Genomic DNA, 24,767 nt, shown 5'->3' with positions numbered 1-24,767 from the left:
TATATATATATATGTGTGTGTGTGTGAGTAAACACACATGCACTTGAAGGAAAACAGTGAGATAGATAGATAGATAGATAGATAGATAGATAGATAGATAGATAGATAGATACTACATGATTGTGCGAAGATATTCATGAGTGAGCAAAGCAAACAAGTGAAAATATTTTCAACACGAGAAGATAACCTTCATATCTTCGCGCCACCGTGTAATGTTCTTTATATTATATAGACACATCCACACACAAAAAAAAAAATATATATATATATATATATATATATATATATATATATATATATATATATGTGTATATATACGCAAGTTAATCAAAAGAATTTAAATTTTGAACCGGTTCACCATTTTGACAGCACACATCTAGTCAGCGGGAAAACACTGGGAGTGACATCATCGGAGTGAAATATTAGGAATTATTAATACATACAGGACACTTTTTCAATGGAATAAAAACGTGTTCTATTCCCTTCTAGCGGGTTTCATTCATTTGGTTTGATAGCATGCAATATTGTTAGCGTATCGCTTATCCTACGTGTATTACATCATTCTACCCAATGGAGAATGAGTGTTGAATATGGTTTACGATATTGCATGGTTGTCAAGACAACATGACGTCACACGTCAGCGATGTAAAACTTCCGCGCTAGCTAGCAATTGTGACAATTTGTAAATGAACATGGCTGCCAGGTTTGCTTCGTTAAATGTGGAAGATGCATTGAACACCTGAAAGGAATGTGTATGTATCATAATAATAATAGTGACTGGCTTTTTTTTTTTTGTGGTATAACAGATAGATATATTCCACTCAGCTACTTGTCTTCAACTCGTTCAATATCATGCTAGCTGAATGGAATATATCTGATATACCACAAAAAAAGCCAGCCAATATTATTATTATTATTATTATTATTGTTATTATTATGTCACTCAGATCTGTGATATGTAGCGTATGAAGTTTATCTTCTCGAGTTTTTCAACACGAGAAGATAAACTTCATATCTTCAAGCCAATGTGTGATTTTATTTTTATTATATCAACGCATTCACAAACAAAAAGTACCCAAATTTATCAAAACAATTCATCGATTTCCTCACGAGTGACATATAGAGATTTATGTCACGATTTTGATTCTCCATGTCCCGAATGTAGCTCATATGAAAAATACAAGTGGTATATTTCCCGGTCAAACGTGTGTGTGTGTGTGTGTGTGTGTGTGTGTGTGTGTGTGTGTGTAAAAATTTGAAGATCGTGGAAAAAAGGGTTTTTTTTTCAGAATTGAATTCAAAAAGGTAAATTTCCATATATTCTATATTCATTAGACATAAAGTGAAATATTTCACATCTTTTTTGGTTTTAATTTTGATGTTTATGGCTTCATATTATTTTTATTATTGTTTTGTTTAATTCTCTTTTTTGTATTCTGTGTAAATGTGGTGAACTCAATAAACTAAACGATACTATTGAAGTCCAGGTTGCTTTGATAGTGGCCTTCAGCTCATCTGTATTTTTGGGTCGGGTGTTTCTCATCTTTCTCTTGACAATACACCATGGATTCTCTCTGAGGGTTCAGGTCAGGTGGGTTGGCTGGCCAATCAAGCACAGTCATATCATGGTCAGCAAACCATTTGGTAGTAGTTTTGGCACTGTGGGTAGGTGCTAAGTCCTGCTGGAAAAGGAAATCGGCATCTCCATAAAGCTTGTCAGCAGATAGAAGCATGAAGTGCTCTAAAATCTCCTGGTAGATGGCTGCATTGACTTTGAACTTGATAAAACACAGTGGACCAACACGAGCAGATGACACAGCACCCCAAATCACAGACTGCGGAAACTTCACACTGGACTTCAAACACCTTGGATTCTGTGCCTCTCCACGCTTCCTTCAGACTCTTGGACCTTGAGTTCCAAATGAAATGCAAAATTTACTTTCATCTGAAAAGAGGACTTTGGACCACGGAGCAACAGTCCAGTTCTTTCTCTCCTTAGCCCAGGTAAGACGCTTCTGACGTTGTCTCTGGTTCAGGAGGGGCTTAATATTAGGAATGCGACAGTTGTAGCACCTTTCCTGAAGACGTCTGTGCATGGTGGCTCTTGATGCACTGACACTAGCCTCAATCCACTCCTTGTGACGCTCTCCCAAGTTCTCGAATCGACTTTTCTTGATAATCCCTCTCAAGGCTGTGGTCATCCCTGTTGCTTGTGCACCTTTTCCAGCCAGCCTTTTCAGCAATGACATTCTGTGGCTGAACCTCCTTTTTTCAAATTGAAGTTAATTTTTTACTCGTTGTAGAGTACAATTGCTGGGTTGCATTTGACATCACATCTGCTTCATTAAGTTACGGTCACACTACAGTTCACGATGGGTTATCGATGAAAATGAGGCATTTTGGTGGCGATATACATGTGAGCTAAAAGTTGTCACACAGCAGGCAAACACTTGACTGTCACGCCTGTGCGCACTTGAGCCTGGTGCAGATCATGTAGCCATGCTCGCTCACGGAGCACGTTGTGCACACTCTTATGACCCAGTCCTTATGGGAAACATCTGATACTGATTTGAGCGCAATCAGCACGCACAGATACGGAAACTATTTTCACAGAGGCTTTGCAAAGTATTATCATTATCACTGTCACGCTTGTTTCTAGCCATGTTTATAATGCTGTTTAGATACTCTGCTTTATGATTCTGCTTTCTGTTTTGCTTTTGTAAATATCACGCCTGCTAATAAACACTCTTCCTGCACTTAGATCTGCCTACCGCTGTCTATTTTGTAGTGCTCTGATCCCCAGATCTTTAACCCAGCCACATATAAAAAGTTGTACTCCTCCATGCTCTTCCAGGTTTTCATCTGTATCCCCGTGCAGAACGATGTCTGCAGCACCAGGTAGTCTGAGATGTCGGAACTCAACAGATGGATAATTTTCCAACTCATAGGAAAAATCCTTTTTTGTTCGCGTGTCAGGATCTATCCCATTGAGTAGTTATTGTATCCACTTCTTTTAAGTGAACGTCTTGGTTTTAATAACTTGCTTATTTGCTATGCACAAACATGGCAATAATTCTTGTGTTAATGGACCAGACTCCATTTTTGGATCATTAATCCCTTTTGACTGACAATGCCCTGCATGCATGGTTTGGATTCTGGCACATCTATACAGTTTTAAATATAATACCTACAATTAAAAACAGTTTGTTTTTATTGCGTTTATTTAATTCCTGGGCTCCCATCTGTAACAGGGAGTGATGTGATTCCGTTAATCCACTTTACAGTGGTTTATTAGATTCTAATAGAAGAGAGGAGGCAAAATAATTAGGGATCTTTTTTCATGGGCCCCGGCTCGTTACAAGTATGAATAAATGGGCCTCAAAGCAGAAAAGGTTGAGAAAAACAGGCTGTACTTTCTAAGAAGACTACGATCTTTTAATATTTGCAAGCCTCTCCTATGCAATTTTTATCAAACAGTTGTAGCTAGTGTCTTTTTTTTTTTTTTTTTTGAGTTGTATGTTGGGGTGAGGGGGCACACTCAGCAAACAAGAACAGAATTAACAAATGAATCAAAAAGGCTGGCTCCAAATCAGTGCAGATCAGCTCTGTGAGATTCTTCTGTACATTTTCAACCTGAGCCTCAGTCTGGAGAAAGTTCCACTTCTGTGGAAAACATCATGTGTGGTTCCAGTTCCCAAGACTGCGCACCCCAGGGAGCCCACCCACTTTCGGCCAGTAGCTTTAACGTCTCACCTCATGAAGATCATGGAGAGGATTGTTCTCTCCCACCTCCGACACCTGGTGAACAGCGAGATGGACCCCCTGCAGTTCGCATATCGACCGGGCATTGGTGTGGATGACGCTGTCATTTACCTGCTACACCGGTCACTGTTGCACCTGGAGGGCACTGGGAGCACTGTGAGAATCATGTTCTTTGACTTCTCCAGTGCTTTCAACACAATCCAGCCATCACTGCTTCGGGGGAAGCTGGAGGGAGCTGGTGTCGACTGCCACCTGGCTGCATGGATCATCGACTACCTCATTAACAGACCTCAGTACGTGAGGCTCCGCGACTGTGTCTGATGTGGTAGTCTGCAGCACGGGGGCTCCACAGGGTACAGTGCTCTCTCCTTTCCTCTTTACACATCTGACTTCAGCTACAACACGGACAGCTGCCACCTCCAGAAGTTCTCTGATGATACAGCCATCGTTGGACGTGTGTCAGAGGGGGACGATCTGGAGTACAGAGAGGTCATCACGAACTTTGTCGCCTGGTGCGAACTGAACCACCTGCGCATCAACGCCAGCAAGACAAAGGAGGTGGTGATCGATTTCAGAAGGACGGTTTCCCAAATTGCACCAGTGAACATCCAGGGTTTGGACATCGAGATCGTAGAGTAGTACAAATACCTGGGTGTTCACCTCAACAACAAACTGGACTGGACTAACAACACAGATGTCCTGTACAAGAAGGGCCAAAGTCGTCTCCACCTCTTGAGAAGACTGAGGTCTTTTGGTGTGTGCAGGACACTGCTTAGGACTTTTTATGACTCTGTGGTAGCATCAGCGATTTTCTACGCTGTGGTCTGCTGGGGCTGTGGAAGTTCAGAGAGGGACAGGAAGAAACTTAATAAACTGGTCAGAAGGGCTGGCTCAGTCTTGGACTGTCCTCTGGACTCCATTGAGGTGGTGGGTGAGAGGAGGATGTTAGCCAAGCTGACATCAATCATGGATAACCCCTCTCACCCCCTACATGAGGCTGTGGGGGCTTTAAGCAGCTCTTTTAGTAGTAGACTGCTACACCCACGGTGTAAGAAGGAGAGGTACCGCAGGTCATTCATACCTACTGCTGTCAGACTGTATAACACCCACAACTTGTAACGTAGCACCAATAACCTGTTTGTCGTTTAATTTGCACTACTTCACCACTACTACCTCTGCCATCTCTCATCGATGCAATTATTATGTGCAATAATATAGGCCCTAAACTATTTTTATGCATACGTATATTTATGTATATATGTGTGTGTATATATACAGAGTCTACCTGTAATGTGCAATTTTTCTGGGCCTCTCAATAAGGCAATTTTTCTATACTTTTTCACGGTAGATAATGCAAATAGCCCTCTGTATTTAATCCTTCGTTTGTCTAATTTTTATTTCAGTTTTATTTGTTATCTGTTTGACATTTTCTTGCTACTGTAACACGTGAATTTCCCCAATGTGGGATGAATAAAGTGAATCTAATCTAATCTAATCATAGGTCTCAAACTCGACCAACTCCAGCAGGTGGCAGAGCAGAGAGTTTTATCTCTGTGCCCTTGGGGCATTCCAAAACAGCTCTTTCAGTCACAGGTTCATCCTTCCAAACTGTAGGACTGAGAGGTTCAGGAAGTCTTTCCTGCCTACTGCTGTCAGACGGTTTAATTTGCAATAACTGCTTCTGTCCTTTTATCCACATGCTCTTAGCTTTAGTTTTTAAACCCTCTATTTGATTTATTTATTTAATTTTGCCATACTGCCAGTACTTTCATGCTCATTGTCGATATGCTTTTTTAGCAATATGTCTACGCAATATGGACTCTATCAGTAATATGCATGTGTTTCTGTAATATGGACTCTGTGTGTGCGGCACAGTGGTGTTGTGGTTAGTATTGTCGCCTCACAGCAAGAAGGTCTGGGTTCGAGCCCCGTGGCCGACGAGGACCTTTCTGTGTGGAGTTTGCATGTTCTCCCCGTGTCCGCGTGGGTTTCCTCCAGGTGCTCTGGTTTCCCCCACAGTCCAAAGACATGCAGGTTAGGTTAACTGGTGACCCGTAGTCAGCTGGGATAGGCTCCAGCTTGCCTGCGACCCTGTAGAACAGGATAAGTGTCTACAGAAAATGGATGGATGGATGGATGGACTGTGTGTGTGCATGTGGGACTGATTTTTAAAATGTTTGTGTCTTTGCTGCTGTAACAATCTATCCATCCATTATCTGTAGCCGCTTATCCTGTCATACAGGGTTGCAGGCAAGCTGGAGCCTATCCCAGCTGACTACGGGCGAAAGGCGGGGTACACCCTGGACAAGTTGCCAGGTCATCACAGGGCTGACACATAGACACAGACAACCCATTCATCCTCAGTCAATTTAGAGCCACCAATTAGCCTAACCTGCATGCCTTTGGACTGTGGGGGAAACCGGAGCACCCGGAGGAAACCCACGCGGACACGGGGAGAACATGCAAACTCCGCACAGAAAGGCCCTCGCCAGCCGCTGGGATCGAACCCAGGACCTTCTTGCTGCGAGGCGACAGTGCTAACCACTACACCACCCCTGTAACAATCTAATTTCCTGCAAAAGGATCATTAAAGTATATTTCATCTTATCTTATGGGTGGCATGGTGGTGTAGTGGTTAGCGCTGTCGCCTCACAGCAAGAAGGTCCGGGTTCGAGCCCCGGGGCCAACGAGGGCCTTTCTGTGTGGAGTTTGCATGTTCTCCCCGTGTCCGCGTGGGTTTCCTCCGGGTGCTCCGGTTTCCCCCACAGTCCAAAGACATGCAGGTTAGGTTAACTGGTGACTCTAAATTGACCGTAGGTGTGAATGTGAGTGTGAATGGTTGTCTGTGTCTATGTGTCATCCCTGTGATGACCTGGCAACTTATCCAGGGTGTACCCCGCCTTTCGCCCGTAGTCAGCTGGGATAGGCTCCAGCTTGCCTGCGACCCTGTAGAACAGGATAAGTGGCTACAGAAAATGGATGGATGGATGGATGGACTGTGTGTGTGCATGTGGGACTGATTTTTAAAATGTTTGTATCTTTGCTGCTGGAACAATCTATCCATCCATTATCTGTAGCCACTTATCCTGTCCTACAGGGTTGCAGGCAAGCTGGAGCCTATCCCAGCTGACTACGGGCGAAAGGCGGGGTACACCCTGGACAAGTCGCCAGATCATCACAGGGCTGACACATAGACAACCATTCACACTCAGTCAATTTAGAGCCACCAATTACCCTAACCTGCATGCCTTTGGACTGTGGGGGAAACCGGAGCACCCGGAGGAAACCCACATGGATGGCATGCAAACTCCACGCAGAAAGGCCCTCGCCGGCCACCGGGCTCGAACCCAGGACCTTCTTGCTGTGAGGCGACAGTGCTAACCACTACACCACCCCTGTAACAATCTGATTTCCTGCAAAAGGATCATTAAAGTATATTTCATCTTATTTTATCTTATGGGCGGCACGGTGGTGTAGTGGTTAACGCTGTCGCCTCACAGCAAGAAGGTCCGGGTTCGAGCCCCGCGGCCGACAAGGGCCTTTCTGTGCGGAGTTTGCATGTTCTCCCCGTGTCCGCGTGGGTTTCCTCCGGGTGCTCCGGTTTCCCCCACAGTCCAAAGACATGCAGGTTAGGTTAACTGGTGACTCTAAATTGAGCGTAGGTGTGAATGTGAGTGTGAATGGTTGTCTGTGTCTATGTGTCAGCCCTGTGATGACCTGGCGACTTGTCCAGGGTGTACCCCGCCTTTCGCCCGTAGTCAGCTGGGATAGGCTCCAGCTTGCCTGCGACCCTGTAGGACAGGATAAAGCGGCTAGAGATAATGAGATGAGATGAGATGAGAGAACCCCTGTTCTAAGGTACCTGATAAACTGGTGACTCAAGTGTACGTGTAGTACACATTTACAAGCACAAGGTGGCGCTTTGTGCAAATGTTTGATTCGGCTATGAAATTCCAGTAGCCCTGATGAAACTTTTTCAACATTTTTCAAAGGTAGCCTGTGAGATAATATCACTCTAAAAAAAAAAAAAAACAAGTTCAGGATTACTAGAATTCGTTTGTAGCTATTATTTGAAGGTGAACGCTTATTACTGACAATGAGTTCAATTTTTGTTGACTCAGGACCTTTCCTGGGCTTGGTCCCACTCCACATACTGCTGTACTGTATAGTGTGTTTTAATAGTACACCTTTCTTGGAGATTAGTGTGCGCTGTTTTGGAACTCAGTAGTGTGTTAGTGTGCGGTTTGGGACACAGCCTTAATACTGTAACTCGGAGAAGGAAGGAGAGAGAGGGAGAGAGAGAGAGGTGCTTGCTGTCTCACAGGAAGTGTTTTTCAGGACAGGCTTTTACACACACACGGGAATTGGCGGTGTCTGACGCAGGACTGTCCCATTTACCTGGAACAGGTTATTGGAGCTGTCACCTGTAAAGTTAACTCCGGGTGTGAGGAAAATTTAAATGTGGACATTTTTTAGTAATGACTGACCTGATGGAAAAGCAACACATTCATTCAGGTTTGTTGGCGTTTGTTTGTTTGTTTGTTTGTTTGTTTGTTTGTTTAAGTGTTGCATGCTATTCGTTATTTATGTGTGGTACTGTAGGCTGTTTGTGAAAGGAAGAAAGAAAGAGGGAAAGAAATTTGCAAAATGAAGCGAAAATTTCTGTGTAGTTATAGAATTTCCTCCATTTAAAAAAAAAAAAAAGTATAGCTACATTTGTAACATGTTGCTGTGGGAATCCCTCAACATGAAAAGCTCCTGCTGTTACAGTATATATAAATTAAGGGTTTGTGGTATGGTTTTGTTTGTTTGTTTGTTTTAAGTAAGATATGGACTGTGAGTGTCTTGAAACACTTGTAAGGTGTGTGTGTGTGTGTGTGTGTGTGTGTGTGTTTTATTTTTTATTTTTTTTTAATTGTCCTCGTGTCAGTGTAAGAGTGACGTTGTACATTTCTGACATTTTTTTTCTGACAGAAAGTTCTGGTAGTATTTTACTCCTGAGACAAGAAGTTCCACGACTTCTTCTGGAAAAATTCAAATGCTCACACAACCCCAGGTCTTACAGCGACTTGTTGTTTTTTGAAAGAAGAACCCTTTTCAGTGGTGTGAATGTGCTTTCTGTTCCTCAGACATGCCCTGCCTTAAAACTAAGGATGGCTGTGTCCTAATCCACATTCATAGTGTGTGTGTGTGTGTTTTTTTTTTTTTTTTCCCCTTTCCTTCCTGTCAGTGGAAACCAGATGTCAGTTTGGGAGTTGGAGATGCACGCACGCACAAGTGTGATAAGAATGTCCATATAGTAGTGTAATGCTTGTTTTATTTATATATATATATATATATATATATATATATATATATATATATATATATATATATATAATTTAGAGCCTTTATTAGTTCAAATGTACTGTATTTGTTACGAGTCTTTGACTCATTGTGCATCCATCCGTCCATAGCCGTTTATCCTGTACAGGATCGTGGGCAATTGCTGGAGTCTATCCCAGCTGACTATGGATGAGAGGCGGGGTACACCCTGGGCAAGTCGCCAGATCATCACAGGGCTGACACATAACCCCCCCAAAATCTGTCCCTCTGAGTTATATGTCGGTCCTGGGATCGAGATGCTGACCTCTTCTGTTCCTCGGACCTGCCTGATCCATCTTGGTGCCCTGTGTCTGGTTGGAGTCTCATCGCATCGCTCCTGTGGAAGGCGGCCCCATGTGGACAGTTGGCGGTCGCGCCTGGAGGACGTTCTGGACTCTTGCAGTGGTGCTTTTGTGGCTGGGGACTGCAGTTGACTTGCTGACTTTGGGACTGCAGTTGTCGTGAACGATTTTGCGCTCAGGTTTCCGTCAGTGGGGGATTTATAGCGTCAACGAAGCTGACTTTATGTTAGGACTGTTAATGTTATAGTCATGTTGTCTGTTGTTGCCCGGATGAGGATGGGTTCCCTTTTGAGTCTGGTTCCTCTCGAGGTTTCTTCCTCATGTCGTCTGAGGGAGTTTTTCCTTGCCACCGTTGTGCTCATTAGGGATAGATTAGGGATAAAATTAGCTCGTGTTTTGGGGGGGGCTGTTGTGGCTCAGTTGGATAAGGCGCCATACCATAAATCTGGGGACCCGGGTTCGATTCCAACCGGAGGTCATTTCCCGATCCATCCCCGTCTCTCTCTCCCGCTCATTTCCTGTCTCTACACTGTCCTATCCAATAAAAGGTGAAAAAAGCCTAAAAAAATTTAGCTCATATTTTAAGTTGTTCAAATTCTGTAAAGCTGCTTTGCGACAATGTTTATTGTTAAAAGCACTATACAAATAAACTTGACAACCATTCACGCCTACGGTCAATTTAGAGCCACCAATTAACCTAACCTGCATGTCTTTGGGGGACACCTGGAGGAAACCCACGCAGATATGGGGAGAACATGCAAACGCCATACAGAAAGGTCCTCGTCGGCTGCTGGGCTCGAACCCAGGACCTTCTTACTGTGAGGCGACAGTGCTAACCACTACACTACCATGCTGCCCTCATTGTACATATTAATGATAGATAAAGCTGTGATTGATTGATTTCATATCCCATTAAGGTGTGAGAAATTCTGCCTGTCTGTTGGTTCACACAGTAAGTAATAGATAAAAATGTAGGAACTGGGTGTCCCCAGCGGCATAGTGGTGTAGTGGTTAGCAGTGTCGCCTCACAGTAAGAAGGTCCTGGGTTCGAGCCCAGCAGCTGATGAGGGTCTTTCTGTGTGGAGTTTGCATGTTCTCCCCGTGTCTCTGTGGGTTTCCTCCAAAGGCATGCAGGTTAGGCTAATTGGTGGCTCTAAATGTGACTGAGAGTGTGAATGGTTGTGTGTCTGTGTCAGCCCTGCGATAACCTGGCGACTTGTCCAGGGTGTACCCCGCCTCTCACCCATAGTCAGCTGGGATAGGCTCCAGCTTGCCTGCAACCCTGTAGGACAGGATAAGCGGCCACAGATAATGGGTGGATGGGTGTCCCCAGTAGTAGCTTCTTTTTCTTCTTCTTTTGGCTGCTCCTGTTAGGGGTCGCCACAGCGGATCGTCATCTCATTATCTCTAGCCGCTTTATCCTGTTCTACAGGGTCACAGGCAAGCTGGAGCCTATCCCAGCTGACTATGGGCAAGAGGCGGGGTACACCCTGGACAAGTCGCCAGGTCATCACAGGGCTGACACATAGACACAGACAACCATTCACACTCACATTCACACCTACGGTCAATTTAGAGTCACCAGTTAACCTAACCTGCATGTCTTTGGACTGTGGGGGAAACCGGAGCACCCGGAGGAAACCCACGCGGACACGGGGAGAACATGCAAACTCCGCACAGAAAGGCCCTCGCCGGCCACAGGGCTCGAACCCGGACCTTCTTGCTGTGAGGCAACAGTGCTAACCACTACACCACCGTGCCACAGCGGATCGTCATGATCCGTATATTTGATTTGGCATAGGGTTTTTTTGTTTGTGTTTTAACACCAGATCCCTTTCCTGATGTAACCCTCCCCAGTGTATCTGTGCTTGGGACTTGCACTAAGTATGCACTGGCTTGTGCAACCCCCATGGCTGGATATTTTACCTAATCTATATGTCTTTGAACTGTAGGAGGAAACCCACGCAGACACGGGGAGAACGTGCAGACTCCACACAGAAAGGCTCCCCATCAGCTGTGCTGCTGTCCCCAATAGCAGCTAGGGCTTGTTTATCCGGAAAACTTTTTAAAAGATGACGCAACAGTGTCTAAATAACTCTGACTTGCCTGTAAGGTTATACCATGCATTGTATATGCAAGTTATTCTATAATTACAGCTGCACAACTTAAGGTTTAAGTAGTAGTAGTAGTATTTTAAATATAGAACATTTAAGGTGGTGTTTCATTGTCTCCTTGAACAAGTGCAGTGGCTTTTTTTTTTGATTGACAGTCGGACTACTTTATGCTCATTTATACAGCACAAACAACCAGAGAGAGAAGAGAGGAAAAGCTCATTTCAGTCTTTGGGTCAAGACGGATAGCATTGTGCGATTTGGGAATTTTTATTGTTGTAATTACCAGTAAAATGACTCAGCACAGGAGCAGTCTATAATCATGAGTCAGTTGTGCTTCAAACCGACCAATGAGGAAGGAATACCGAAGCCGACTGATTCAAATAAACATTATTTGTTAAGAGATTGAAGCGATATATCATTCACTACATGGTGGTCAAATAGTTTTGTCATAAAGTGTTGATTGTTATTATTTTACCGGCTCTGATGGTAGTTTAGCTACAAGGTTTATAGTAATGGGCTTGTTCCAATTGTTTATATAGTAATAACTTACATAGGAACTTGAATGGTGGACACAGCACATAAACAGATTGTAAACGTGTGTAATTGTTGATAGGGTTGTGTTTTCTGGAGTATAAGAGGAATGAAACGCTGTTATAGGACAAATAATCAGCTTGTGAATGGGAACAGTATCTCCTCTTTTGCATTGGCTGCATCACAACAAAATGTCATTGACTCTCAGAAAATAAAGTGCGTTATTATACCTTTAGGGGTACGATGGCTTGTCAGTGGGGCAGTACCCTCTAAGGTACTTATTTGTACCCTTTATACAGTGGTGCTTGAAAGTTTGTGAACCCTTTAGAATGTTCTATATTTCTGCATAAATATGACCTAAAACATCATCAGATTTTCACACAAGTCCTAAAAGTAGATAAAGAGAACCCAGTTAAAAAAATGAGACAAAAATATTATACTTGGTCATTTATTTATTGAGGAAAATGATCCAATATTACATATCTGTGAGTGGCAAAAGTATGTGAACCTTTGCTTTCAGTATCTGGTGTGACCCCCTTGTGCAGCAATAACTGCAACTAAACGTTTCCGGTTACTGTTGATCAGTCCTGCACACCAGCTTGGAGGAATTTTAGCCCATTCCTCCGTACAGAACAGCTTCAACTCTGGGATGTTGGTGGGTTTCCTCACATGAACTGCTCGCTTCAGGTCCTTCCACAACATTTCGATTGGATTAAGGTCAGGACTTTGACTTGGCCATTTCAAAACATTAACTTTATTCTTCTTTAACCATTCTTTGTTAGAACGACTTGTGTGCTTTGGGTGGTTGTCTTGCTGCATGACCCACCTTCTCTTGAGATTCAGTTCATGGACAGATGTCCTGACATTTTCCTTTAGAATTCGCTGGCATAATTCAGAATTCATTGTTCCATCAATGATGGCAAGCCATCCTGGCCCAGATGCAGCAAAACAGGCCCAAACCATGATACTACCACCACCATGTTTCACAGATGGGGTAAGGTTCTTATGCTGGAATGCAGTGTTTTCCTTTCTCCAAATATAATGCTTCTCATTTAAACCAAAAAGTTCTATTTTGGTCTCATCTGTCCACAAAACATTTTTCCAATAGCCTTCTGGCTTGTCTGCGTGATCTTTAGCAAACTGCAGATGAGCAGCAATGTTCTTTTTGGAGAGCAGTGGCTTTATCCTTGCAACCCTGCCATGCACACCATTGTTGTTCAGTGTTCTCCTGATGGTGGACTCATGAACATTAACATTAGCCAATGTGAGAGGGGCCTTCAGTTGCTTAGAAGTTACCCTGGGGTCCTTTGTGACCTTGCCAACTATTACACGCCTTGCTCTTGGAGTTATCTTTGTTGATCGACCACTCCTGGGGAGGGTAACAATGGTCTTGAATTTCCTCCATTTGTACACAATCTGTCTGACTGTGGATTGGTGGAGTCCAAACTCTTTAGAGATGGTTTTGTAACCTTTTCCAGCCTGATGAGCATCAACAACACTTTTTCTGAGGTCTTCAGAAATCTCCTTTGTTCGTGCCATGATACACTTCCACAAACACGTGTTGTGAAGATCAGACTTTGATAGATCCCTGTTCTTTAAATAAAACAGGGTGCCCACTCACACCTGATTGTCATCCCATTGATTGAAAGCACCTGACTCTAATTTCACCTTCAAATTAACTGCTAATCCTAGAGGTTCACATACTTTTGCCATTCACAGATATGTAATATTGCATCATTTTCCTCAATAAATAAATGAGCAAGTATAATATTTTTGTCTCATTTGTTTAACTGGGTTCTCTTTATCTACTTTTAGGACTTGTGTGAAAATCTGATGTTTTTGGTCATATTTATGCAGAAATATAGAAAATTCTAAAGGGTTCACAAACTTTCAAGCACCACTGTATACTGTTTGGGAATATACGTGTTCCTTTTTTTGCCCAAAAATGTACACATAGTTACTTTGAAGTCCGATAATGAGCCCTTGGGGTACATTAGTGTAGATTGTAATTTGGGGGTGGACTCCTGCTGTAGCCCATTTCTGATGGGTTTTTCCTATTATGCTTCATCATGCTTTCCTTCCTTAACTGCTTAAGTGGTGGTGATGCTACCATGTCTACTGAAATGCATTTAAAATAATAGCCTCATTACCTGCAGAGTTACGAAAAGAAATCAGATGGCTCATGTAGACCTGGAGTTTTCTATTTACCAGGTTACTTAAGCGCACGGAGGGGGGTGGAACGGTGGTGTAGTGGTTAGCGCTGTCACCTCACAGCAAGAAGATCCGGGTTCGAGCCCCGTGGCCGGCGAGGGCCTTTCTGTGCGGAGTTTGCATGTTCTCCCCGTGTCCGCGTGGGTTTCCTCCGGGTGCTCCGGTTTCCCCCACAGTCCAAAGACATGCAGGTTAGGTTAACTGGTGACACTAAATTGACCGTAGGTGTGAGTGTGAATGGTTGTCTGTGTCTGTGTGTCAGCCCTGTGATGACCTGGCGACTTGTCCAGGGTGTACCCCGCCTTTCGCCCGTAGTCAGCTGGGATAGGCTCCAGCTTGCCTGCGACCCTGTAGAACACGATAAACTGGCTAGAGATAATGAGATGATATGAAACTTAAGCGCACGGACACATACTGACGAAATTATTGCTGGTTGTAATGCTCTCTGGGCTCGTTTGGTTTTCCTGTTTTGTGTTGATTCCTCTCACCTGAGGAGTCTCACCTGATTCAGCCTCTATATAAGATCAGTTTGGCAGATACAGTACTAGAGAGGGAGAGGAAGGGACAGGTGGCGGTTGTCCTTTTTGGGCCTTCTTGGTTTGTGGGGTTTCTTTTTACAGGGTGCTGCACCTTGTGTTCTATTTATCCAGACACTTTCCTTACACTATTGATTACTGACTCATTTGCTTATTTTATTTGCCTTTAACTCTTTCTTCAGTTTAAGTTTTGTTTGTTTATTCCAATAAATCCTTGAGTTTTCTCATTTAAAGATGTGTCTCCTCTTTTGTTACAGTCTTGAGCCAGGTCGTAACACTTATGTATTTGAATTTACAAGATTATTTTATGTATTTAACCGCAATGTGTTGTGTCCATCACTATAATGAACATATCAGGCTTGTAGTACGCGAGTACAGGAGTCCAACTCGTACCCTAATTTTAAGGACTCGTGATTCAACTTGTATTTGAGCACTGATGACTTGGACTTGTGCATTAATTGCATTCGGATTCGTAAACTGGAGATGAAGACTTGATTTTCTTTCTTTTTTTTTTGCAACCCGACATAATAATTTGGCATAATATACTTATATCTACATAAAATTTTGTACTAATTTCGTGCAAGAGTGTCACGCTTATGCGTCCTGGCGTGTGCATCAGGTGGACTCTCGCATGCGTGCTGTAAACGACTTGCACCCACATAGGATTAAGGTGCAATCAGCGCACCTATATAAAAACTGAAAACGCACGCACTTTGCGAAGTATTGAGTTGCGTTGCTGACACATTACCGAGCCTTATTTCCTTGTTTGGTTTCCTGATCCCTGATTTCCTGTTTCTTGTCGTTGATTCTGCCAAGTTTACGATAGCCTGTTTGTGCCTCGCTCGACCTATTGCCTGTTTTACAATTTTGCCTGCCGTTCTGGATTGTTTACGTGTCTTCACTTGTATTAATAAACACACCTTCTGCACTTACATCCATTTCCCAACCATCTCTGACAGAATACTTCGCACTCCCTGACAAAGAGAATGTTCATACATCATGTTAAGGAACAAACTAACGTTAATGGCGCAAAACAGCCACCGTCGAATGGTGCGGTTGGAGTCTTGTTCTCGGACCTGATTCGGATCAATCGTGGACTCGACTCAAATTTTTAATTTTTTTTAAGGACTTTGACTTGACTCGGACTTGAACACTGGGGACACGAGACTGGATTTGGACTCAAGGTTTAGTGACTTGACTACAACACTGGAACATATGCTGTTTTGGGTCATGTAGTGTCTGTAAAATGATGGCACGGCAGCACAGTGGTGTATTGGTTAGTACTGTCGCCTCACAGCAAGAAGGTTCCAGGTTCCACAGCCGACGAGGGCCTTTCCGTGTGGCGTTTGTATGTTCTCCCCATGTCTGCATGGGTTTCCTCCGGGTGCTCTGGTTTCCCCCACAGTTCAAAAACATGCAGATTAGGTAAAATACTCAGTCATTGGGGTTGTACAAGCCAGTGCATACTTAATACTGGTCCGTAGCCTGGATAGATTGGGGAGGGTTGTGTCAGGAAAGGCATCTGGTGTTAAAACCTATGCAAAATTAAGTATGCGGAACAGAGCTGCTGTGGCGACCCCAAACATAATGGAGCAGCCGAAAGAAGTGTCTGTGAAGTGATTACAGTATGTGTGTACAAGGCCAGTCCTTGTTATGCCGTCTTGCAACAGTGGGTCAGTGTTCGTATGAAATTATTCATTCAGTCTTTCTCGAGTGGAGGCGGGTTGTGGTGTCACAATTTTTCCATTAGTCATTTGTGTATGATCAGATATGTCATTATCGACTTTTTCAAAATACTCATTAAAATTTCTGTCTGTCGCCATCTACTCGTTCATTTTCTCACCCAATCAAGTTCCTTGCTAGGCCCTTTTGTGACAGGGGAAAAATAAATAATCAATCTTTTTTGCAACTCCACAAAACTTTTTTTTTTTTTTAGCCCTTCCCTCAGAACTTCCTCCGAAGTTGCTGCTTTTTGCATGTTTGTCATTTTAACGTGCACAAAAGCGCCAAAATGCACAGAAGAACATGACATTTAATGAACAGGACTAAACCAAACAGCTATCTACTGTAGGTTTGGCTGCACATTGACCTTTTTCCTTTAACCGCAGCCACTCTGTCTTTCAGCTAATAATGACAATGTGATGTCTGCGGACAACATCAGCGATTTTTAAAAATAGCGTTTTAAGAAAGAGGAACAATTGGGGGATTTGCATATAAGGTTGTGCAAACAGGGCGTCACGGTGGTGTAGTGGTTAGCGCTGTCACCTCACAGCAAGAAAGTCCGGGTTCGAGCCCAGTGGCCGACAGGGGGCCTTTCTGTGTGGAGTTTGCATGTTCTCCCCGTGTCTGCGTGGGTTTTCTCTGGGTGCTCCGGTTTCCCCCACAGTCCAAAGACATGCAGGTTAGGTTAACTGGTGACTCTAAATTGACCATAGGTGTGAATGGTTGTTTGTCTCTGTGTCAGCCCTGCGATGACCTGGCAACTTATCCAGGGTGTACCCCGCCTTTCGCCCGTAGTCAGCTGAGATGGGCTCCAGCTTGCCCAGGACCCTGAACAGGATAAGAGGTTACGGATAAAGGATGGATGGATGGTTGTGCAAATAGACTTTCTTTTTAAACAATTTATGATCAGTGTTTCCTTAATTTTACCACCAGCTTGTGTGATTGATTAATACCATGATATTTTTAGATAAGTTTAGCATTTTGTGAAAACTTCAATTTGTAAATACTCCTAGTCTAGAATAGTATTAGTTCAAGGTGAGACTATTGTGACCTCAGGTTTTCTGTTCATTCACTGAACCATTCAAATGCATGTCTATTTCTAGTGATAAATTGCCAGTCAGTGAGACTTTGTTTTTGTTCTTTCACATGAATATATCCCTTTCTGAGTCAGGAAGGGTGGAGACCTACTAACCTTTTTTGTGTTGGTTTTCCGGGTATGACCCCATCAAGTGGGCATCTGTATGTTTTAATTATAGTTCCCTTCCTGCTCCTCCTTCAGAATGGAAATGAGAGTTGAACCTTCAAAGATACAAAAGCAGTGCTTTATGATTTAGTTTAGTACAAAAAATGAGTATGACGGACCTTGTCACAAAGTAGCTTTACAGAAATCCAGGTTTTTAATGAGCAAGCCAGATGAGATGGTTTCAAGAAAAAAAAATAAAAAATACTCCCTGAGATGACGCAAGGCAGAAACTTCTAAAACTTTTATTGGCCAGGAACAACTGTTTAAACATTAGGATCACTGTTTAAATATTGATCCAGTTTGATCTAAATGACCAGTCAAACTATCTGATATCTAATCACTTTAATAAAGGTGGGGTATGAGTTCTACCTCCTCCGTAACAAAATGATTAAATCACAGACCACACTTTTATCTTTTTGAGCAGATGTTATAAGTGTTATCACCCTGAATTGTAGTTTAGTAGCTGGTGGGGTTTTTTTTTGTTTGTTTGTTCGTTGTTGTTGTTTTTTTTTTTTTTTGGGGGGGGGGGGGGGGGGGGGCAGTGTATAGTTTCTTAGCCTGGGCCCGCCCATCCTAAGTGTGACGCAACACAAGGGCCTGTTGCGAGCTTAGTCTGGCAAGGCAAGCTATCTCCAGCTCTTCCAAGCTCCCGAAAAATCGGGAGCCAATCAACTTTGAGCATCTCCAACGGCCCTGGGTAGAGGCGTGTTCAAGGCAGTGACGTAGTAGAACTGCGACCGGAAGCCATAGATTGTTTACAGAATCTATGCCGGAAGCGCTTCATTCACTAGAAACATTACGAACATGGAGCAGCGGCAAGCCTTTGACACAGCGGTAGATGCTGTATTGAAAGCATTCAACGGGAAGTTCTCATTGAAAACGGAGCAAAGAGCAGCCCTGGAGATATTTATCTTCTTCCTGTTACTCAAGCAGTTTCCGTCGTGTCACATACGTCAGAGGAAAGAGTGATGTGATTGGTTTAAGCTTCATCACAGCCTTTTCTGGCTTCGACCAGTAGCAAACTGCAGCATTTCAGGGAGGCGGGTCAACCACGCCTTTGGGAAACGGTTGGGCTTAATATCTTTGCCAGACCAAATGCTCGCAGAGCTTTGAAGTCGCGTTAGCCAGACTAATAGTTTCTTACATTTGGATTTTAAATGTGTGGTCAATTTTTATACTTTTTTTAATTGTACTTGATGTTGATTAGTTGAAGTCAGCTTATCTGTGCTGAGGACGTTTCTGTCCAATGTGACTAAAATTTCCCACTATGCTTTCACATGTCATTCAAGGGCACTGAGGTCATTCCTGCTGGTCCAGGGAATTGAACCTGCAACCCTTTGGTCCCGAAGCTGCTTCTCTAACCATTAGGCCATGGCTTATATACTGTACAGTGTCTCCAGAAATTATTATAACATCAGATTTTGTCTCAGGTGTGTCTTTTATGAGCTTTTCATACTTTGATTTTAGCCCATTGCTCAACAGAAATTTTCTCCAACTCTTCCAAATTAGGTGAAGAATGTTGATGAACAGAAACGATCAGGTCATACCACAGATTTTGACTTGGATTTGGTTCTGGACTTTAGATTCAGCCATTCCAGAACACAAACCTTTATTTTCAAGCCATTTCTTTGTAGTCTTTGCCATGTGCTTTGGCTCACTGTCCTGTTGGGACATAAATTATCACCCTAGACGCAGGTTTCTGGCTGACTAGAACAAGTTTTCATCAAGAATTTGATCTGTATTGGGCTTCATTCATGTTGTCCTTGATGGCAAAAAGATGTACAGTTCTGACTGTTGAAAATAACCCCAGAGCATGATTCTGAAACCATCATCCATCATGGTAGGAATCGTTACCTAGATGTTGGGTTGTATTTGGTCTGTGCTGAACATAAGGTTTTGCTTTTAGATCAAATTACTGGAAAAGCTTTCTCCAAGAGCTCTCAGAATTTCACATGCCTTCTAGGCATGCCTTTTATGTTAGCCATTCTCAGATGTGATTTCCTTCTGGCCACTCTCCCACACACATCCATTAAAGAGCTGATTATTGTTAAGGTCTACACAGGTTCTCCTATTTCAGTGAGTTCAGTGAGCTCTATAACTCCTTCAGTGTCATAGCCGGCCTCATGGACACTTCTGACAATTACCCTTCTTGCCCAAGAACTGGGTATACGTAGTAGTATGCCATCATTTCTTCTGCTTTGTTGTAATGGATATCACAGTGTTCCTAGAAAGGTTAAAAAAATACTCAACATGCGAGTGTCCTCCATCATCTATAGGAGTGAATCGGAGCACCTCTGGGAAATCTGTGCAGGCACAGGTAGAACATCCAAACTCCCCACAAATAAAAGCTCCAGTCAGACAAGTGTTTCAAACCCAGAACCTTCTTGCTGTGAGACAACAGTGCTAACCGCTGCACCACTGTTCACCTCCAGTGAGTGCTCATAAATTTAAATACTACTCCTAATTTGGAAAGGGGGTCAATATTTATCAATTAAGCAGTTTTTATCCCCTGCTGGCCAAAAGGCCTAAAGGGGGATTATGTTGTGGTGATGTCCATCCCGGGAAGGGTACTCACCTTCTGAAATCAACTCCTCTCACAATTTTTGGAGGAATTTCACAAAACTTGGTAGGATTCTTTGTTATATGTCGGTAGTACGCATATTGTAATTTCGTTAAATTCAGTCACATTTTACCAGAGTTGTGGCCCTTGATTAACAACTTTATACTTTCACAATTTCATGAAGGTGTGCTTGCCTTCTGACATCAGCTCCTCTCACAATTTTTGGATGAATTTCTCGAAGCTCAGCAAAAGCCCTTGTTATATGATGGTAATACACGTATTGCGATTTAATTTCATTTGTGAAAATTTTACCAGAGTTTTGATCCTTGATTAAATAACTGACAATTTCATGAAGATGTACGTTCTTCTGAAATCCATTCCTCTCATAATTTGTGGAGGAATTTCACCAAACTTGGCGAAAGCCTTTGTTATATGACAGTTATACACATATTGAAATTTCCTTTAATTTGGGCAAATTTTACCAGCGTTATGCCCTTGATTATTAAGAAACTTTGGCAATTTCATCAAGGTGTGCTTGCTTTCTGAAATCAACTTCCCTCACGGTTTTTATCCCCCGCTGGCCGAAATGTCTGAAGGGAGATTATGTCTTGGCAGTGTCCATCTGTCCATCCTGGGAAGGGTACTCCCTTTCTGAAATCAACTCCTCTCTCAATTTTTCACAAAACCTGACAGGATTCTTTGTTACATGTCAGTAATGCGCATATTGCAATTTTGTTCAATTCAGTTTCATTTTCCCACAGTTATGGCATAGTTGCCATCAGGGGATATTGTTTTAGATTTTTTTATCTCATCTCCTCTCCTCTAGCTGCTTTTTCCTGTTCTACAGGGTCGCAGGCAAGCTGGAGCCTATCCCAGCTGACTACGGGCGAAAGGCGGGGTACACCCTGGACAAGTCGCCAGGTCATCACAGGGCTGACACATAGACACAGACAACCATTCACACTCACATTCACACCTACGGTCAATTTAGAGTCACCAGTTAACCTAACCTGCATGTCTTTGGACTGTGGGGGAAACCGGAGCACCCGGAGGAAACCCACGCGGACACGGGGAGAACATGCAAACTCCACACAGAAAGGCCCTCACTGGCCACGGGGCTCGAACCCAGACCTTCTTGCTGTGAGGCGACAGCGCTAACCACTACACCACCGTGCCGCCCAGATTTCTTTTATTTTTGAGCAAGTCTAAATAGATTTCTTTTTCCCCCCTCGTAGTCATTTCTAAAGGAGCAGGGAGAAAATCCCTTTCTAATATACTTAAAAGTACTGACTGCAAAGTTAAATACTGGGCAAAATGTTCTATTTCTATTGCTGTTGGAATTTTGAGACGTTTCACTGCTGAACACACCATGTATCCTATGTGTGAATGTTTTGCCGAGATAAAATCCGTCCTGCCTAGTGAGTGCAACTGCAAGATAGAGCAAGGTTAGAGGAGTCATTTATCTGGACAGATAACTAATAATTCTAGCTAGCGCTTCGCTATCTTAGCCTTAGAATGCTAAGTTCCTCGACTCCATGTTAGCGAGTATGGAGTTATACACCTAATGTTTTCATCTTACAGAGAAAGAACCGATAGCATGAAAGCGGTAACGGAGAAAAGATATCTTCATCTTTTGTTTCACAGACCTATTCGCAAATGTCAGCAACAAATTACATCCCTGTGACTCAGAACTCTCTGTCTATGCAGAGTCTGTTTTCCGTGTGTCGCCATCTTGGTGTGACGCAGTTCCGTAGTTATGCTAATTCGTTAAAGCACCTTGTGTTCGGCTGTTTCCGCAGGGCTGTACTGTTTACCTCAAGAGGGACTTGTCCCAAAACGAAGAAAAGCGACCTTCAGGGCATCAAAATGATCATGTTTTGTCCGCATGATATTGTTCTTGCGGGAAATAGGAAAATGACTTTCGCAAGTAAAAAAATAAATAAATAAATAATTGAAAATTTCACATGACTTTGCAGTCAGCACCTTTTAAGTTTGATGTTGCAATTCAGCAAAAAGACAAATCTCTAAGGGGTGAAATACTTTTTTTCTAGAGGTACTGTATGTATGAGAATATAGTATAGCACTTTTTTTTGTGTAGATTTTTCGATTTTGATTAATTTTTGCTCTTTTTTTTAAACTAAAATGCAGCAGTTTTATTCAATTTTTTTTTTTTAAGAGACCTGAACTTCTGATTTGTCTTAATTGTGCTGCAGTCATGTATCTGTGATGCATGCTGCTGACCACAGTGTGACTGTGTTAATTGTGTTCTGACATAAATGATGTAATCAATACTCCTCCTACTTCCCTTTTTGCTTTGGAAAGCTTCACGAAGTGGCCTGAGCACTGTCTTGTTGTATGTGTCTCTGAACAGGGTTAGACGAGGCTGATGTTCCAGCACATTTTACACCACGCTGTTGAGCAGGATTATTGTGAACGTGGAGAACGGGTTATTGCAGCAACTCGACTGTGCGTGTGATCAGAAGAGGTGTGGATGTGCGCCTTCTGATGGCGAATAACATCCCATTGGGACTGCTGGAAGCTTGTGTGGTTTTGGGCGCATCCAGTGATCGTCTGAAGGAGTTTTGTGTGGTAATGTGACTGTATGTTGAGTGCAAAAGTTTGCATGTCCTTTTTGCATTTCTGTTGATGCAATTGCTGTAATATTTAATATTCTGCCAGGTTTTTAATCAACACCCTTCAGTGAATTGGATTGAAAACTGTAAAATAAAGTTATGTGATTTTTCCCCCTCCCCCCCACCCAAAAACCAAGGGGGATGCAAACTTTTGCACTGAATTCTATATTGTTACCAAGACATAAATGAATGTATAGTTATTATTTCTGACCTATAATTATGATTTTCTCAGTCTCAGCTGCAGGATGGAAAAGAAAAAGATCCGGTACTGTTGGAGGCAGAGGTGTTGCAGGTTCATGCCCCACCTTTTGTGACGAAGGAGAACCCAAGTGATGGTCAAGGTCACGCCCCATCCTTCAGTCGGGCCCAGAGGAGACGCTCATTCTTAAAGAAAAAAGGAAGACCTGCTGTGTCCTCCAGCAATGAGACCAAGACCACGACAGATGATCAGAGCGTGCCTAAAGACATCGACCTCATTGCCCTGCCCCAGCTGTGTTTCCCAGGTGAAGCCTTCTGAACCTTCTCAAATATTTTAGAAGAACATTTTAGCCGTGTTCATGGTGATGACGGTATCTCTTGATTTTTCTCTTTGGTTAGGTGGGTTGAAAGTAGTCCATGAGAGTCAAGAGGACTCTTATCACTTCCTGGTTTTCACAGACGTCTTTGGGAACCAGACACATGGAGTGGTGGTTCAGTATTACAAACACATACAGGTGAGAGTTACTGCAATCAGACTGCTTGGGTGAAATATTTACCACTATGTACACAGATTTGAAATGGCATAATAGCACAATACTATTTATATGTCATACTATTTCAAACAAAGAGGTTTCAATGAATTAATTAATTTGAATAAAACTAATATTATTAAACACGTAGTATATTTTGTATTTTAGGCATCAGTGGACAGTATAGCAAACAAAAATGGCCACTATGCATCCAAACCTCCAAAGTTGTTCACAGCCTATGCAATCTGCCTCATTTCCAAATACCCTTACTACAACGCTCTCAGAGACTGCCTGTCCTCGTGAGTACCTGTGCCACCACTAATAATGCATTAAAGCTGTTAGAATGGTTTTTGGAGAACTTGCATACAAGTTTTGTAAATGCTCCCAGGTTCCTGGTCCAGGTGAAGAATTGCCGGATGGCTGAGTTTGAGGACCAGGTGAGGGAATTCTCAGCCAAGTTGGCACTGGTCCCCATCCCTCCACCTGGACAGCTGCAAGTGGTGAGCTACTTTAGTAAGACTTTATTTGAAAACTGATCTTTAGTTCTTGTCCAATGTGAATATTTCCCAGGAAACACCAGGTACAACAAAATAATCAATTTTGAGTGTCCAGACATATAGTAAACTTTTAAAAAAGAATAACAACAAAGTATAATAGTGATGTCTTTTTATATAAAAAAAAAAGTCTAAGTGTTAAGCAATAAAAATCTAATTCATTTTTTTAGTAGTTTTGGCTATTTCTCAATAGTTTTACAAATAAATATGCAAACTAACACTGTAAAACTGGACCCATTTGTTGACGATAACCAAACAAATCCCTTTATAAAACATTATATTTTGATGTTTTGTTTGAGTCTTTTCAAATTCAGATTGTATTACAAAATTTGATTTATATGTATATATAGACAGATATTAGACTTTGTCAAACACACGCTGAACTACAGTGTCTTGGAAAAGTATTCATTCCCCCTTGATGTTTGTCCTGTTTTGTCGCATTACAAGCTGGAATTAAAATGGATTTTTTTTGGGGGGGGGGGGGCAGGTCGCACCATTTTGATTTAC

At 42.7% G+C, this 24,767-nt stretch overlaps 1 protein-coding gene across 3 annotated transcripts in view; it reads left to right on the top strand.

Annotated features, from left to right (window-relative positions):
• The window catches only part of dennd3a (DENN/MADD domain containing 3a), a 76,293-nt gene that overhangs the window by 1,852 nt on the left and 49,674 nt on the right, over window positions 1–24,767 (top strand). Inside the window, exons 1-6 of one of the 3 annotated variants that reach the window (XM_060942642.1) lie at window positions 8,036–8,277; window positions 22,717–22,934; window positions 23,211–23,481; window positions 23,576–23,691; window positions 23,875–24,005; window positions 24,095–24,206. In XM_060942642.1, the coding sequence (XP_060798625.1) occupies window positions 22,851–22,934; window positions 23,211–23,481; window positions 23,576–23,691; window positions 23,875–24,005; window positions 24,095–24,206 (714 nt within the window). In that variant the 5' untranslated portion in view covers window positions 8,036–8,277; window positions 22,717–22,850. Of the gene's footprint in view, window positions 1–8,035; window positions 8,278–22,716; window positions 22,935–23,210; window positions 23,482–23,575; window positions 23,692–23,874; window positions 24,006–24,094; window positions 24,207–24,767 lie in introns of those variants that run through there. The other 2 variants (XM_060942644.1, XM_060942643.1) reach the window with 2 other exon arrangements.

The sequence above is a fragment of the Neoarius graeffei genome, chromosome 16, assembly GCF_027579695.1.
Source record: "Neoarius graeffei isolate fNeoGra1 chromosome 16, fNeoGra1.pri, whole genome shotgun sequence".
Taxonomy (NCBI): Eukaryota; Metazoa; Chordata; class Actinopteri; order Siluriformes; family Ariidae; genus Neoarius; species Neoarius graeffei.
This window is presented reverse-complemented; position numbering and strand designations above follow the sequence as displayed.